The 17,518-nt window shown below is 43.9% G+C and overlaps 2 protein-coding genes across 6 annotated transcripts in view; both read left to right on the plus strand.

Annotated features, from left to right (window-relative positions):
- Positions 1-14,386, plus strand: part of tbc1d14 (TBC1 domain family, member 14) — a 28,807-nt gene extending 14,421 nt beyond the window's left edge. For all 5 annotated transcript variants that reach the window (XM_068713633.1, XM_068713632.1, XM_068713634.1 and 2 more), the window contains 11 exons: positions 3,372-3,496; positions 5,050-5,132; positions 5,283-5,400; positions 6,592-6,698; positions 8,298-8,378; positions 8,490-8,578; positions 8,857-8,928; positions 10,604-10,732; positions 11,389-11,498; positions 11,610-11,868; positions 11,964-14,386. In XM_068713633.1, the coding sequence (XP_068569734.1) occupies positions 3,372-3,496; positions 5,050-5,132; positions 5,283-5,400; positions 6,592-6,698; positions 8,298-8,378; positions 8,490-8,578; positions 8,857-8,928; positions 10,604-10,732; positions 11,389-11,498; positions 11,610-11,868; positions 11,964-12,020 (1,230 nt within the window). In that variant the 3' untranslated portion in view covers positions 12,021-14,386. The remainder of the gene's footprint in view (positions 1-3,371; positions 3,497-5,049; positions 5,133-5,282; positions 5,401-6,591; positions 6,699-8,297; positions 8,379-8,489; positions 8,579-8,856; positions 8,929-10,603; positions 10,733-11,388; positions 11,499-11,609; positions 11,869-11,963) is intronic.
- Positions 14,387-16,404: 2,018 nt separating this feature from the next.
- ccl36.1 (chemokine (C-C motif) ligand 36, duplicate 1) lies at positions 16,405-17,342 on the plus strand. Its single transcript, XM_068713942.1, has 3 exons — positions 16,405-16,549; positions 16,626-16,737; positions 17,024-17,342. Exons 1-3 carry the CDS (start codon positions 16,480-16,482, stop codon positions 17,115-17,117), a joined length of 276 nt encoding a protein of 91 aa, XP_068570043.1. The 5' UTR covers positions 16,405-16,479; the 3' UTR covers positions 17,118-17,342.
- The last annotated feature ends 176 nt before the right edge of the window (positions 17,343-17,518 follow it).

Consider the following 17,518-nt stretch of genomic DNA (forward strand, 5'->3'; position numbering starts at 1 on the left):
CCAAGACGGCTTTACCGGCACTTGTAACCGCCGTCGAGCCCACGTCGCTCCTTTCTTTTTGCACATAGAAGGAACTTGCATATCATAGCATGCACAACGTAATTGTGTCAGACTACATGGTGTGAGGCTACTTGCAGACAAACGGGGAAACAACTCGACGTGCTCGTCAGAGTGCCGCCTCTCAGTGTGTATAGTTTTAAAAGGCCATTAGCAGCCGGCATGACGGCCAGTCAGTGCAGCCAGAGAGCTCTTCCACCACTACCAGGAAATTGGAGAACTGAAAGCCAGCGTGACAAAGCCGGTTGCCCTGGTGGCAGGTTATCATGGGATACAGTTGCTATTCCAGCAGCTTGAAGCTGAAAGAGTAAAGTTCCACCCTAGAAGTGACGGGATAGGAGGGCTTTCTCAACATTGTTGAGGAATAGATACGGTTTTCATGTCATTCTTTGAAGGAAAGACTCAAGGTCTGTCACAGGGATGCATTGTGATGCACACTTGTTTAAGGAAAGTCGCCTATGAGCTGAGCTTTACTGTCTGTGTGAATGAGAATTGCTAGTTTGAAGTCATGTAGTCTGTTGAATCTATTAATGCATTCATTGTGTCGGATTTATCTATTCACTGCTAAATGAGAGGGGGAATCCCACCGATTTCACTCACTGAAGTCTGTTCGCAGGTCTTGGGGAGTACTAATGCACATGTGGAAAAAGTTACACAGAATGTGTTTGTAGCTCCAGAGGGAGCTGTGTGAAGTCTGATTAAAGCCTTCATCTAAAGCACCGATTCACCAGTAGGACTGGTAGTTGAGTGGCAGAGGAATGTGCTGTAACGTTTAAACCTTTACAGGCTTCTGTGCTGTCAGTCCATTGTTATTGTCTCAGCTAATCATTTATCTGGTTTCTCACCCTGACATACTTAAAATACTTTTACACCACGCACTTTACTTTTATCACTGCACTTGTTCTCGCATCGCATTCACGCATAGCTTCTCTTCCATACACACCCTCCCAGCACAGCTTCACTCACAGCCTATCTTGTGTTTCACCTTGTTGGTACCACCCTGCATTGCTGCTGGACCTCAAAATAAAGTGTTTTAGATTATCTGGTTAAACTGGCCATTTGGTAACTAGCTGTATGAGCAAAGTTTTGCTGAAACTCATAGAAATGATGGACAAAGCTACGAATACAAGTGTTGGATTTTGAGCTTTGTCGCCAAAACTGAGTTAGCTATCAGCTGTTCCGCACCAACCTATTATTTAAACCTCCTCTCCTCTCTTGAATACAATGTGCTAGCCTAGTGTCCAGTTAGCTACCAGGCTACTTTTCTTGCTATCCGACAATTAATAAACTAGCTATTGTGACTGACTAGTGCTAGCATGTTCCCAGCTAGCTAGCTAGCTTGTTAGAGGTTAGCTTGCCAGGGAAGGCTAGATGGATGCAGAATAGGTGAAAGTGAGGATATTGACACGCGTCCACAAGGTGATACCCTGCTGTCACTTTGAAATGTGGCCATCTTTTTTTCTTTCTTTTTTTTTGACATGGCCTTTCTTGAGTCTTTGCAAGATAAGATAAGGTAGGAACTGCTCCTCTGTGTTTTGTCTATTTCATTCACTCTCATATCTGCCCTTTAGATAAACAGACTGTCTCACATAAACCTACAGCTTGTTTTTGCTTTTTGGATTAAGCACACAAAATATGACGCGTTAGTCAATGAGCATTAAAGGTGTCGGTAGAGGATTTATTTATTCACTTTGGACAGAGTCAGGCTAGCCCTAGCTTCCAGTTTTTATACTAAGCTATTTATCTCCTAGCTTCATATTGACGAGATGTGAGAGTTTCACTCTTCTTCTCATGCTAGTCTCAGCAACAGACTAGCATGACTGCATGTTCTACAATGTTGGACTGTTCTTTAAAACTAAGATGCTAAACCTAGCAAACATTATCTGCTAAACATCAGAATGTTGGCATTGTGAGCGTGTTGGCGCGTTGACGTTAGCCTTTAGCTCACAGCACCGGTGCCTGAGTACAGCCTCACAGAGCTGCTAGCATGGCTGCAGACTTGTTATGGCTTTTTCTTCTGTTTTATGGCATTTTTATTAATATTGTAAAGAGCTTAGCTTTCTCTATAAGTAAATGGTGTGGCTATTATCAGTAATTCATGCTGGCTTTATGTCTTTTATGTCCCTGTTCTGTGATTCCCTGCCTTCCTGAATCTAATTGAATTACCTTTATTTGTCTCCAAGGCTCTGGTGCAGCAGACAGTAACACAAGGACAGATTGATAACATGGCCGCATCACGAACAGTCCTGCGTGCACACACACACACACACACACACACACACACACACACACACACACACACACACACACACTCCTATTATAGGAATGGATTGTTCTGTTTGTATTGTGGCCTGTGCTGATCAATGTGAGCATCCCTGTGGCAGCACAGCGTTAAGCTGATTGCTTGGTCCTCAGCCTGCATTATTAACCAGCTCAACGCACACTGGAGGCCATTTTGGACACACGGTGGGGCGTGTGCTCGTATTGCACTTGCCCTATTTACAGTAGCTTCCTAATTAACTAGAGAGACAATGTGACAGTTTCCTCTGAAGGTCGTCCCTGAACTGTTTGTGCTCTTATCACCTCCCTGAATCTGGATATAAGCTCAGACTTCCTACCCATCTCTCTCTCTCTCTCTCTCTCTCTCTCTCTCTCTCTCTCTCTCTCTCTCTCTCACTCACTCACTCACTCACTCACTCACTCACTCACTCACTCACTCACTCACTCACTCACTCACTCACTCACTCACTCACTCACTCACTCACTCACTCACTCACTCACACACACACAGATACACAGATACACACACAACCTGTATGTCAGCTGATAGCCGGCCTTGTGTTAAACTGCTCTGTGGTTGTAACAGGCTGAGTGTCACATGGCCTCCTCTCTCTATAGGCCCTATCACACTCCCAGTGGTGCAGCAGAAAGCGCACACTCATTAGAAAGCAGCTGACAAATGCTCAGAGGCCAAAAGAGCGTCATCACAAAGTCCTCAAGACATTTCTCAGTGTTTCTGTGACTTAATGTACACCGACAAGTCCTCTCTTTTATTGCTTTTCATTTGTTATCATCTCTCCTGACCACAACAGTAGCTTTGTGGTCAGCTGTGGTCCTTGTGGTGTGTGTGTGTGTGTGTGTGTGTGTGTGTGTGTGTGTGTGTGTGTGTGTGTGTGTGTGTGTGTGTGTGTGTGTGTGTGTGTGTGTGTGTGTGTGTGTGTGTGTGTGTGTGTGTGTGTGCGCAAATGTTGTAATTAAAACTCCCCTTTCAGTTTTACGTTTCTGTGCCTAATATGTGTGGTTTTCGTCGTCAGGAATATGAAACAAAGAGTGGCAGAGCTGGACCTGGCAACCCGACGTCTCCCAGGCACGGTGTGAGGAAAAACCTGGACTTTGAGCCGCTCTCCACCACCGCACTCATACTGGAGGACAGACCTGCGTATGTAAACACACACACACACACTCTTCAATCTGTGGGACATCAGACTATCCCACATTTTTCTTTCTCTCTCACTGCCAGTGGATTTTGCTTATCTGTCTTTATCTTCCCCTCATTCCTTCTTTATCAGTCCTCCTTCCTCTTGTCATTGGACTCCTCTCTGTATTGTTCCAGCTCGCTGTGCTGTGCCTGTTTCTATCACAGGCGGTAAAGGAGCGGTGCTGCTGAAAGTTTAATAGCCCTCCCTCAGCCTGGCTCCATTACCCTGTTTTTCTTTTTGTTTGCTTTTTTTTTTTTTAGCATCTTATATTTTGTTAACATACATACATGCATGCGTACGCTCGGCCTCATGTTTCATTCAGTGGTGCTGCTCAACCACAAGATTAGCAACATGGTGATTGTGTGGCAATCGTGTCGTTTAGCCTGATTTCCTGTGTGTGCACCATGAAGTTTGTTCTGTCACACCATGACTGGCAAAACTGTGAGTTCAGCTGCTGCGTGTAAACCTCCCACCTCTTTTCCTTCTTTACTGTCACCCCCTGCTGGTAAAGCTCGTCCAGACAAGTGCACTTACTGTACAGTGCAAAGTGTCAGTGTTTCTGGCTCGGTAAGATTAGAGTGCAGTGTTATTTATATTTAAAGAAGATGGATAAGAAGAGTATTTTATTATGGCGCAATCACGACACAAGCGTTCCAAACTAAAATCATATGAAACTCTACTGACAAGAGCTGATAAAGCAAGAAGTGCAGGTAGATCATATTTGCAGGAAAATAACAAATACTTAAATACTTTGACCCAAATTTGCAGAATGAAAATGTCATAAAATTATTATAATAAAAAAAAAAGTGTTCACTAACTTGCTTTTTCGGAAGCTGCCATCCACATCTTGGGGTTCATCAGCAGATTATAAAAAGCTTAATTTTTAAAAAAAAAATTAATTTCTGTTTGACAAGAGTAAATTTATTAGCTGTTCTGGAGCTTTCACTCACTGATCTTCATCAGCACAAATAGCCCAGTTGTCTTAGAGACTTGTATTTATTTTTTTTGCTTGCCTGTTCATGATGTATAAACATCTGTATTTCTGCACAGTTGCAGATATTTTTAGTGTTTTACTATTTGTAGAATTAGATTCCAGTAGTAAGTAGGATTGTTTCTGACTCGTGTAATCCAAACATTTCCAATAGCTGCAGGGTGTTGTAAATGTTCTTTAAAAAAAAAAAAAAAAAAGATGCATTTGATCATGTTAAAAAATTCACACTGTCTTTATTTAGCGGCAATAACCACAATAACAAACAAATCTAAAGCGTGGTTAAATATGATTACAGACTTTCAAAGCTTCTTGCGAAAAGCTCAGTAGAAGCTTTGAACGTATAAAAATGACGCTACAGCCCAAGAGGCAATATGAACGGAAGCTCCAGCAAAGCTACTAAATGGACATCGAGCAGTGTTGTATTACATCACAAGCCTGCTCAACTATGAATAATGCAAGCAAAGCTCAGAGAACACACGGGCGCTAATCCATTTCCTTTGCGTTGACGTATGTGTGTTACAGGAATCTGCCTGCCAAGCCAGCCGAGGAGGCTCAGAAACACCGACAGCAGTATGAAGAGATGGTGGCCCAGGCCAAGAAGAGAGGTGAGCTCGTCTTGCAAAGCAATCCCGGCTCTCGTCTCGCTCCACACGACTACAGGACTGAACGGAACGATGTCTCTCTTAAGACTGCGTTCCACCTCTTTTCATTAACGTTCCCTCTACTTTGTATCTGCCCAACTCTCCTGTCTGTAGAGTTGAAGGAGGCTCAGAAGAGAAAGAAGCAGCTGGAGGATCGCTGCAAGCTGGAGGAGAGCATCGGCACCGCCGCCCAGATCTGGAACCAGGAGATCTTGCCTAACTGGAGTACAATGTGAGTACGAACGACTTGCGTTCAGAATGATGAATACACTGAAAGCACCTTCGCTGTTTGTGGATCGGAGTAGCTAACGAAGCAGAACGGAGAGAGACGGGAAGGGATGTGTCCAACTCTTTCATCTCTCCCTCGCCGTCCTCCTGATCCAACAGGTGACGGAGATGTGAGTGGAACCAACAGTCCTCTGTAGCTCCGTATAGCGCTGAACTCTAAGCCCGCCCCCCTTTTTTTTTAGTGGCCCTAACAAATGCAAAGGCTTTTATTTAAATCCCTCTAGTAACTATACATTATAAATATTCTGTTTCACCATGAAATACGTCACAGGACAGAAGCTACAGACGCTTTGACTTCAGTTTCTCTGGGACTCTAACTTCTTTGCACAGAGAAGACATTTTCCAGTACAAACCATATCACATAAATTACTCATTGCAAAAAGTCTGACGTGAAACAGCAGCTTTGTGTTAAAAGTAATGTACTACTGTGGACAAGTGCAACACTTTAAACTGTCCCTTTAATGCCTACATTGGGTCACTAATTGTCTGTTTTCTTAACAGTGCACCAAATCATAATCACGCCACTGTTTTTTTTTTTTTTTAGCATTTATTGTGATGTCACAGTTTGCACCATATCGGGAGCATACGCCCAACAGCTGCTGTAGACGAGCGCTACAGTGAGAAAGTACAAATGCGTCACATGCGAACATTATGATTCATTATGAGTTAATTATCATTAACAACACACAACCTGTTTTACAAGCATAACTGCCGCACACAGTCATTCCAGCCTGTTGATTTGATTTAACATCAGTGTCATACGGTCATGTCGGATTCCATATTAAAGCACCACTCCTTCATGTGTAACACCTCAGACTAAGTTCAGTACCTTTTTCCCCTTAAGTGTGAAAGTCTGGAAGGTCTTTGCTTTGAGGTTTATGTCATCTTGTTTTACCAACTAAGTAAAATATGGTGCTAACATAAACACTAAAAGATATTTGGGTTCGTTTTTTCTCTGAAGGGAAGTCATTTCCTGCCGCTCACGTGGAAGAAGTGACTGCGGGCAGTGGAGGAACTGACTGCCACCTTGTGGTTCTGATCAATAGATAATAGTCGTTTCATAGAATGAAACTAAGCAGCCTCTTGTGCGCTAGACTTTTCTTTCACATTCAACCCACATCGATCCTCCCCCCAGGTGCACATCTCGACGAGTGAGAGACCTCTGGTGGCAGGGCCTCCCCCCCAGCGTGAGAGGCAAAGTGTGGAGCCTGGCCGTGGGCAACGAGCTCAACATCACACACGGTACGTGGGTGTGGGTGTGGGTGTGTGTGTGTGGGTGTGGGTGTGTGGGTGGTATTTATGGTTCAGAATGGCCGTAACTGTGCCTGCCCTGTGACTGTCATGTCTTGATCTGCACTGTGACCTGACTGCTTACACCACTATGTACCACACACACACACACACCACACACACACACACACACACACACACACACACACACACACACACACGGGCGTCTCGGGGAATAAGTAGCAGTGAGATAAATAGAAGAGGAAGGAACAGTGTGTTCATTAAGAAGGAGCATGGTCCAATGATTATCCCAGTACAAGAGGGAACAAGTAGCATTTCAATGAGTTCTCATGTCTTGATGGAGATTACACACACACACACACACACACACACACACCCACACACACCACACACACACACACACACACACACACACACACACACACACACACACACACACACACACACAACAAATTGTCCTTTTCTAGATCTGGGCTCAATAAGGATCGATTACAGGTGTCGTTTGACTGGAGATGTTTGGATACTTGACTCAGCCTAGTGAAGACACTCCATTGACACGATGCATGACCTAGCCTCTTACCCTAACCTCAACCATCACAACTAAATGCCTAACCTCAACCTAATTCTAACCTCAACATTAAAACTGAGTCTGCACACTCAAACAGGTCTAAGGTCTGAAGGTCTAAAACTGAAATTGGTCCTCACAAAGATAGATATACGCGACACACACACACACACGCACTGCAGATTCATTCTCCACTCGCTAAAAGAGCTCCTCGGCACCCTGAGGGCTACTTGGAGATAAGCGCTCGCTGACTGCTGAGCTGGTCCACTCTGCTTCGTGCTGCTCGGCCTCAGGAGAGCAGCTCTATTCGTCATCGCTCCGCTCACACACTCGTGCAAAGCTCAGTCTAAGTGGGCAGCTCGGTGACAATATCCCCCCCATTTTAAGTAAAGTAGATTTATTACTGATCATGCTGCTGCTAGCATTTCTACTGTTAATGTAGGGACTTATCATGGAAACGCACTCACTCAGGCTCATGAGAATATACCACACACACACACACACACACACACACACACACACACACACACACACACACACACACACACACACACACACATCTGAGTATCTCCACCCACGACTTGAGCGTTTCAGACAGAGGATGAATACAGGTTTCTTCGGACAGACAGTATGAGGAAAACATGAATGTGTGAACATGAATGTTCTAGTAGAAACCCAAACTACGAGTGTGAACCTGAGCCTGAGCCTGATCTGGCCCCTTTAAGTCTGCTATCTCTACTGGTATGGAAGCCAGCCAGCCAACCACTAGCACTGCTTTTAATGTAAATGGTAGCTCAACGTTTGTATACTGCTGCTAGGTGGCTACTATTACTGCCACATTTTGGGACAGAAGTGTAATAGAAGTTGGGGGTTTAGTAAGTTCTTTCCTTTAGTCACCTTGAGTGTCACTGCTGCAGAGTAATGTGAAGAGCTGGATCCCTTTTATCGATTCGGTCCAGTCATCGTGTTCTCTGCTCGCTCTCATATTGATCGCGCTGTGCTGCTGCTGCTGTCTGTCCCTGCAGAGCTGTACAGCATCTGTCTGGCCCGGGCCAAAGAGAAGTGGAGGAGCACGCCGGCACATTCCTCAGACACCGAACCCGAAGGTAGGGACAGAATGGATCGTCTCGTGGCCCCGTCCTGTAATCTTGGTCGCTGGGATGTCCGATCAGAGGTTAAACCGTACACGTTTTAGGATGTTTTGCTCTGTCTTCCAGATCCTGGTTCGTCAGATCGGGAGTCGAGTCTGGAGCTGATCAAGCTGGACATCTCAAGGACCTTCCCCCATCTGTGTATCTTCCAGCAGGTCAGTGAGAGAAGCTTAGCCCCCCCACAAAACACTTTGTTTTATTCTATTTAATACCATGTTGCCCTGGTAACCTTGGCAAGAACCAAGGGAAGCTCAGTGACATTACTCTGTGTGTGTGTGTGTGTGTGTGTGTGTGTGTGTGTGTGTGTGTGTGTGTGTGTGTGTGTGTGTGTGTGTGTGTGTGTGTGTGTGTGTGTGTGTGTGTGTGTGTGTGTGTGTGTGTGTTTCTGCCCTGTTTGTTCCATTGTCTTCATTATTTCTCTGTCAATCATCAGGGCGGGCCATATCACGATGTGCTGCACAGCATTCTGGGAGCATACACTTGTTACCGGCCAGACGTTGGCTACGTAAGTCTCTCTCTCTCACACACACACACACACACACACACACACACACACACACCCCACTCACTTCAGTATCACAGCAGGATGTCATGCTGTGATACTGAAGCACGTTTTATTCTCACAGTATTGTACTCGTATGTTAAAATGGTTAAAAATGACCCAGCACAGACCTGGATCTCCCACGCAACACCTACGTTGTCTATTATTATCTTTCATAAGCAACGTTTGTATGAGTTGCATGTTTCGGTCTCCACTGCGTGTGAGCCGTCATTCAATTCTCATATTCAAGTGTTAATGTACATTTATTGCACACAACCAAGACGTAAATGGAAACTTAAAATGTTGAATTGTGCGTCTTTGCGTCGCATTGTCTTTTTCTGATATCTGACTAATATTTATCTGATATATTTGATAAATATTTTTCACCTATTTTGCTAATTATTTTTCTATGAATGCGGGGGTTGTAAACATAAACGGGAGGAGCTAACGTGGCTAACAACAGTCCCCTGGACATGTGATTAAATCTGATGGATACCAACATCCTGCAGCTTTATTGATCATTAATGTAAAATATAAGATTCCATAAATAATGCTAGTGCTGCATTCACTACATAACAACGCTTCATTCACTGAATAATATTTAAATGTGATTTATTGATATATTTCACTAATTCTTTTGGATATTTCACAGATATTTTAAGATATCTTTTGGACATGTTTCAAATATTTTGCCGATGTTTTTCACTATAAATTTTCACAAATCGTACTAATAATTTGGGGATGTTTTTCATAAATTTCTCACAATTTTTTTTTACATATTTTACAAATTTTTTTCATATAGTTTTTCATAGAACAGAATAACTGAAAATCTAACTACTATTGGTATTGATAAATGAATATATTAGGTATTGACTGGTATCGGCATCACGAGAAACAAATCACATCGATTGAACTCGAGGAGTCTGTCAAATGAGGCCAGTGACAGATTCATAGTGGGTCTGTGGTCAGTTTCTCTGAAGATCCGCATTACGCATAAATCCTCACACCATCGTCCGGCGTGAAACCTTCTCCAATTAGGGTGTTCTTTGATGCCGAGCTCTTATAATGAAGTCGTGTCTGCGCATGTGTCATTCTTCAAAGCCGCATTGTGCTTGGAGATGCTGCGGTTTGCCTCGCTGCTCCTCACTGCAGTCCCACGCTGTGTGCGCTTCGGTAGAAATGACTGTGTGACTTCCTGCACTGACCCCAACCCCTGTGCTGCTACACACACACACACACACACACACACACACACACACACACACACACACACACACACACACACACAATCTATGCATTCACCTCTGTGCAGCTGTTTCTGTTTGGTTCTTTGCATCGGTCTGCATCAGCGTTTTATCTGTTTCCATCTTAAATATCCAGACTGAAGCTCACGGTCTATAATTGTTTTAGTTTGAAGTTATATGTAGGGCTCAGCACTAAAGTCACCTCTAGCAGGTGTTGACTTGCCGCCGGTGTTTTTTCTCTGCCCTCGCATTCAGAGACGGAAGTCAAAGTATACATTTCATCATAACACCTTTTTTTTTTTTTTTAAATGCTTGCAAGCCCACTGATAGACCACAGTTCCTTTCTGCTTTGTGTGTGTGTGTGTGTGTGTGTGTTTGTGTGTTTGTGTGTTTAGGTGCAGGGGATGTCGTTCATCGCAGCAGTGCTGATCTTGAACCTTGACACAGCTGACGCCTTTATAGCTTTTGCCAACCTGCTCAACAAGCCCTGTCAGATGGCCTTCTTCAGAGTCGACCACAGCCTTGTCAGTACACACACACACACACACACACACACACACACACACACACACACACACACACACACACACACACACACACACACATTTAGGTATTCAAACGCAGCCTTTTTACGCAGATGTCCAAAGAGTGTTGACGGTGAATGGACTCGACTGCAGCAGTACGTTCCTCAGTGCTTCATATTGACCCAGAAATCTTGAGTTCTCAGCTGTAAAGTCTGCAGTTGTTCCTGCATCCAGCGCCGTCACGTGACCGTTAGAGGCGAAGAAGAACGACTTGCTGTTATTCCAGCGTGGATCTCTAGTCTCCGCCTCTCTTTAGACGGCGCTCAGAAAAACAGAACTTCCTTGTCCTTTTCGCTTGTATTGAGAGAAAATGTCCTCCTTAAATATGAGGACAGAGGACGAGGATACGTTTCACAGCGTTTTGGCTGACTCTTGATTTTAAGGCCGTATGTGTTGGAGTCAGAGTTTCAGGCTGAGGCTGCGTTAGCCAAGCAAGAAGATAAGTGAAACTTCAATACGTCGACACAGCAGAAATCACCCGTCCACTTCCACAGACGACTCACCTCGCTGCTCATTGGACGCCACCCGTTTCTTTTTTGTGTGTGTGTCACTCTCTGAGACCAGCCCCCCCCCCCCCCCCTCCTCTCTCTCTACAGATGTTGACTTACTTTGCGGCATTTGAAGTGTTCTTTGAAGAAAACCTACCAAAGCTCTTTGCACATTTCCAGAAAAACAGCTTGACGCCCGACATTTATTTAATCGACTGGTGAGTTTCAACCGCTCCCTCCCCGTCCGCCTCATTTCTGCGGCTCATGAGGCTCAGTTCAGTTCGCTTTGAATTGAATGGCGGTGTGACCTTATTCTCGTCTCCCTCCAGGATCTTCACCCTGTACAGCAAGTCCCTGCCGTTGGACCTGGCGTGTCGGGTGTGGGACGTGTTCTGCAGAGACAACGAGGAGTTCCTGTTCCGCACGGGGCTGGGCCTGCTGCGTCTCTACCAGGACGTGCTGACCACCATGGACTTCATCCACATGGCTCAGTTCCTCACCCGCCTGCCCGACCTCATCCCCGCCGAGCAGCTCTTCCAGCACATCGCCGCCATTCACATGACGAGCCGCAACAGGAAGTGGGCGCAGGTAGGACGACGCAGCTTTTACGTTTTAGGGTGTTTAGGTTACTTTTTCTTCTTTTTTTTTATTTAAAAAAAACGTACCTCCCTCCATCTCCTCAGGTCCTGCAGACATTACAAAAAGATCCGGAGCGAGGCAGCCCGGTGCTGAGGCGCTGACCCGTCACACGTTACTGGACTCAACCAGTCCTCCCCTCCAGCCCTCGATGGGGGGAAACTAGACCCTCACCAGGCCGCATGGACCCTGAGAAAGACCTTTTTAAGCTCAGCGGATCTTATCCGGTTGTAGCCACTGTGATAAACCTCTTCCCCTAGAGCCGCATCACTGCTCCAACTGGACCCAGGACTCTAGCGGGGGGGTTTATCAGTGACGATGAGGGTGGGCTGTGGAAAGGAATACGAGGCCTTATTTATCTCCCACCGCCCCTCCTCTGCTGAGAGGCAGCAGAGGCTGTAGAATGTATCACACACTCCCACATTCAGCAGGCGGATCCAGGTTCTGCACAGACCAGAGGAACCCACAGAGATACCACTCCTCTTGGATGTGAAGTCGACACTCTTTCTAGCTCCAGTCCCGCTTGTCTCTTCTTTAAATGTGGCCGTTTCTACGTCCGTATGTGACTCTCCAAATCTCAATAAGTTCCGGTCAGAGAAAGTGAGAGTGAAGTCTTCAAATGAGTCTCAGACCGTGTTGACGTGTGTGAAGTGGAACTCCAGCTGGTGTCTTTGTGTCTCAATCTCTTTGTTTCTGCACTTTTCTTTTCTTTTTTTTCCCTCAAAACTTAAGTCATTCCTTCAGTTTGATTTTGTCCTCGGTGTGCTTTTCCTTTGTGTGTTTTCATTTGTGTGTTTTTGTTTCCTGGTCCATTCCATGAAGTCAACTCTTGGCTCTTTTGAGCTAAAAAAAAAAAAAAAAAACCATGAAATGCACATAACTCGGTGTCTCTGAGAGCGCCGCGCGGTTACATTTGTTTTGAAGAGGTCATGAGCTGCCAGTAAAATGACTTTTACGGTTTATTTATGTCTACGACACTGAAGTAAAGGATGCTGCTGTTAGACACGGACTTCCCTAAATGTTAGAGGTACATTTCAGCCTGTTGGTGTGATGTCTTTAAAATGTATTTATTTAATATTTATCAAAAGGACACAAATGAAGGGTTGTTGCTGAGCCTCTCTTGAGTTGAGCAACGCGTACGTTGTGACAATAGCGGTCCACATGCACTATAGGCGCTCCGATCGACAACTGGCTGTATGGAGCTGCTGTTGGATCACAGATTGTTACTTCCTGTCATGTAGACCATAATGTCCCTGCCGCTGCGTTCACACACCGCGGTTAATGTGTCACGTCTTCCTGACCAGCAGTGGGCGGGGCCAGTATCGACATCGCTGTTGCTCGAGGTTTTATCGCCAGCATTGTTTTGATGAGTTGACACAGGCTGGACGGCTTCTTCTTCTTGATGATCAGCTAAGAGCAAGAAGGCTGTTGATTACGATGGCCCACTGTAGGTAAACACCAATACGTTACTGAGCCGGGAGAGGAAAAAGAAAACACTCAATTTCCAAGATTAAATTGGTAAATTATGGGGAAAACACTGATATTGTCTGAGTTTAAAGTGGTTCATCCGCAAGAAACATTTGAATTAGGCCCCGTCAGTCAGGATGCTTATGATATGATATGATTTTTGGGTCATTTACTTTAGGCTTAATATGCGACAAGTGGCAGAGTCTGTGATTCCTTTTTTCTCAAGTTTGACTTTTGGTCATGATTTTTATTTTCTCAGAAATGTAACACTTTATTCTCAAATATGCCCCCCTCCCCCTTCAGTGTGTTTTTCTTTTGACCTGAAATGGCCTTAAGAAGCCGTCGTAGTTGAGCCCATAGGGGAATGTTCAACATCTCTTTTGTTTGAGAGTTGTCCCATTTTGCACACACCCGTTCATCGAATGAGGTAGAAGTTGAGTGCAGACGGTGACTGTCCCGTTTATTGGCTGTGAAGCTGATCTTGTGTGCGGAGGACTTCGCTCCCCTTGTGTCCCCTGCTGTCAGTGATGTCCATCTGACCTCTGCTGTCCCCACTGAGACCAGACCGAACGGATCAAGGACGCCACGTGTTCTGGCTTTAAAAACAGGAAGCGCCTTGAATCAGCAGCTTGTTTGGTTCATGCCTGCTAACAGACGGCGCTTGCATCAGCAGCACAGAACACTTTCTGATTGCACCACACACACACACACACACAGTCCCCCCCACTCGCCCAGTGTGGTGACAAACCGCAGGACTGCAATAAAGCTTTTTGCACACACACACGTAAGCCTTTTGAGTTGTGCCTCGCATCATCACTTCATGTCATCACTCACAGGTTTAAACGGGTTGTCCGCTTCTCAGCCTTTTCATTTTCGGGGGGGTTTTGTGCTTAAAGTAGTGACAGTGAACGTGTGTGTGTGTGTGTGTGTGTGTGTGTGTGTGTGTGTGTGTGTGTGTGTGTGTGTGTGTGTGTGTGTGTGTGTGTGTGTGTGTGTGTGTGTGTGTGTGTGTGTGTGTGTGTGTGTGTGTGTGTGTGTGTGTGTGTGTGTGTGTGTGTGTGTGTGTGTGTGTGTGTGTGTGTGTGTGTGTGTGTGTGTGTGTGAGAGAGAGAGAGAGAGAGAGAGAGAGAGAGAGAGAGAGAGAGAGAGAGAGAGAGAGAGAGAGAGAGAGAGAGAGAGAGAGAGAGAGAGAGAGAGAGAGAGAGAGAGAGAGAGAGAGAGAGAGAGAGAGAGAGAGAGAGAGAGAGAGAGTGTGAAGTGGCGTTTGCAGAATGAGACCCGTTAGTTGTTACTAGTCCGTTGTGACATTGAAGGCCGGCCCTCCCAGCTCCACCAACACTACTTACTTCATCACAACAACACACAACGCTGTATGACCCACTGTGGCCACAAACTAAGTTCAGTCCATTTTGAATAAAACGTGTAATATGCTGGTATTTTTTGAGTTCTGTTTTGCATTACTCCCCCCCCCCCCACACACACACACACACACACACACACACACACACACACACACACACACACACACACACACACACACACACACAGAGAGAGAGAACAGACGAGTTGTTCTGTGGAGCACTGATGGACGTACATGGGGACAGCAGAGAGTTACCATGCAACTTCATTTCACTTGAACTGTATCTGAACGGTGGTTTTATTAAAATAAAGAGATGTACATATTCTACCAGGAGCTGTGTGTCTTTCAACTGATTTGAAGCGCTTTACTTCCCTCGACAGCTTTATTTGTGTATTCTTGCCTCTGATAAACAGTTACGCAGTGTGTATGTATATAGGGCTTTTATTTTGAAAGGTAAGAACAGAAGGAGTGGATCTGGTCTGCGCTTTCTTTGTCGAGATTAAAAGGAGAAATAAAGTTTGCCTTTTCCATTCAGACTAAAGAGCTTCTGTGTTCTTAAAGGTTACATTACATTTTGAATCTGTCCCTTTCACAACGTGGTCAGTTGATGCCTTTATTCACGCTGATAAATCATATTATTACATAATGTAATATCTCATGACAAAAGCTACAGTTCGAAAAAATAGAATGACGTGCCAATTAATAGCATGAAAAACAAACGTTAAAAATAAATATTGATTAGTGCAGCTTTAATTGTCTTGTTGCAGCATTGCATTCTGGTCTATTGAGGCTTCTTTTTGAATTTGTATCTGCATTTTTTATGATTTTTTTTTTTTTTTTTACAATTGTGACTGTTCATTTAATGCCTTTTGCTCTTAGATTCTCAGCGATTGACGGTTCACCTTTTTTTTACACGCTTAGTTCAGTTTACTGCGTAGGACGAATCAGTTGTACACAATATCTTCTGTGGCTCTGAGGGGAGCTCTTTAAAGTCTGACTAAATAACCCCCGATGAGTCAGTTTATTTTTTCCAGCAAGTTGCATTATGGGAAATAAAGAATCCAGTGACACAGCTGTGTAAGTTGTAAACGATGGTTGTAAGTTGAATCACAGAAATTACTCGAATCAACACTTTTAGCTGTTCTCAGATTTATCTCTTTGAGCGTTGGGGGGGGGGGGGTATTTGCAGAAGAGAGAATTGTTGATGTTGAAATTTAAAAATGTTTTGTGAGCACCTACAGAACCTTTCATCCATGATGGCCTAACAGTTTTGTTTTAAAGTGCATATTGGTTAAATTGACAGACTTGACTACTCATTTGGTCAGTTACTAACATACTAAATGGGATAAAAAGAAAGAAATTACTCCAAATGCAAAAGAATATCACCAATATTTAATTCCAGTGTCTTCTTAGGTCTTTTATTGTTGTTAGGGGCTGTTGGGTTTTTGTCTTCACTTTGAGCTACATCTCTGGGCTAACCACAACTGCATTTCCTGTAATCTACCTCAACCTTTTGAAAAGAGGAGTGGAAAGTTTCCGTTGCAGAAAACTTCAGTCGTCGTGAAACCACAGCTGCCCTCCCTCCTTCACACCAGTGACACCTATCAGAAGAAAAAAAGAGAAAAGTCCCCTTCGATCTTGATAAACCTAACAACGTACCACCTTTTGTTTAGAAGCCCTTCACTGAAGATAAAGAGCAGCTGTGGTTTTTATCTCCATCTTCACATCGAGTCACCATGAGGACCACTCGCATCCTTCTGCTCGGCATCCTGGCATATGCGCTCATCGCCTCTGTGATCTGCAGCAGTAAGATAACCTTAGATTGTATCATTCAAACACATTGTGTGCAACTGATTACACATTACTTCATTATTTTCTTCAGATGGAATCGGCCCTGACGACTGCTGTTTCAACCCTTACCCGAGAAGACTGAAGAAAAACCTCATCAGCTCATATTACATGACTGATGACCGATGCCCCAAGTCTGCAGCCATGTAAGTTCACTGTATCCTTATTTGTTGTATAATACAATGAACCTTGATAAGCAGAATGAGTTGTTACTTAGTGTGACTATTACTTTTTAAATTAATTACAATTTTCTCTCTGATATCTCTATATTGCATACAATCTTTTTAACATTTAATATTTGTGATAATAAATCGTACTTTTGGTCCCCATTTCCTACTTTCTACTTGGTTTCCTTCTTGTTCTTTTATTATTATTATTATTTGTCTGAATTTTCGACCATTATAATGTCATTTATTTATCTATTTATTTCAGTGTGGTTACAAAAAAGGGTCGTCACATCTGCGTGGATCCGAAACTCTCCTGGGTTGTGAACATCATGAAAAGTGTGGACGAAGGCACCTTTTGAACCAGCTGCCTGCTCGCCCTCCTTCACAGATACTGCGCCATCGAATCGTATACTATGAAATGCATGTTACAATCCAAATTTGTTGATTTCGCCTCCAGATGGAGTCATTTTGAGCTTGTATTGGCAACTTCTCCTGTGCTTTTTTTTAATTTCTTTTGGATGCTTTGTAATAACCACAACATGATACAGTGTCAACCTCATACAAATACAGTCATGTTAAAGCTTTGCCTTGTGTCTTCTCAATTCATTCTTTTTTTTCTATAAAAAATGAAAACAGCAGTGACTTCACAGGTGGAACGATATTTGATAAAAACATGGGAGAAATAATATATATTAAATACAAATAAAATAAGTTATTATTCATTCATAATAATTATTATTGATATTAAAAATAATTATTA

Source organism: Cebidichthys violaceus, unplaced genomic scaffold (genome assembly GCF_023349555.1).
Source record: "Cebidichthys violaceus isolate CVI_PGR_0920_01 unplaced genomic scaffold, fCebVio1.0.p SCAF_19, whole genome shotgun sequence".
Taxonomy (NCBI): domain Eukaryota; kingdom Metazoa; phylum Chordata; class Actinopteri; order Perciformes; family Stichaeidae; genus Cebidichthys; species Cebidichthys violaceus.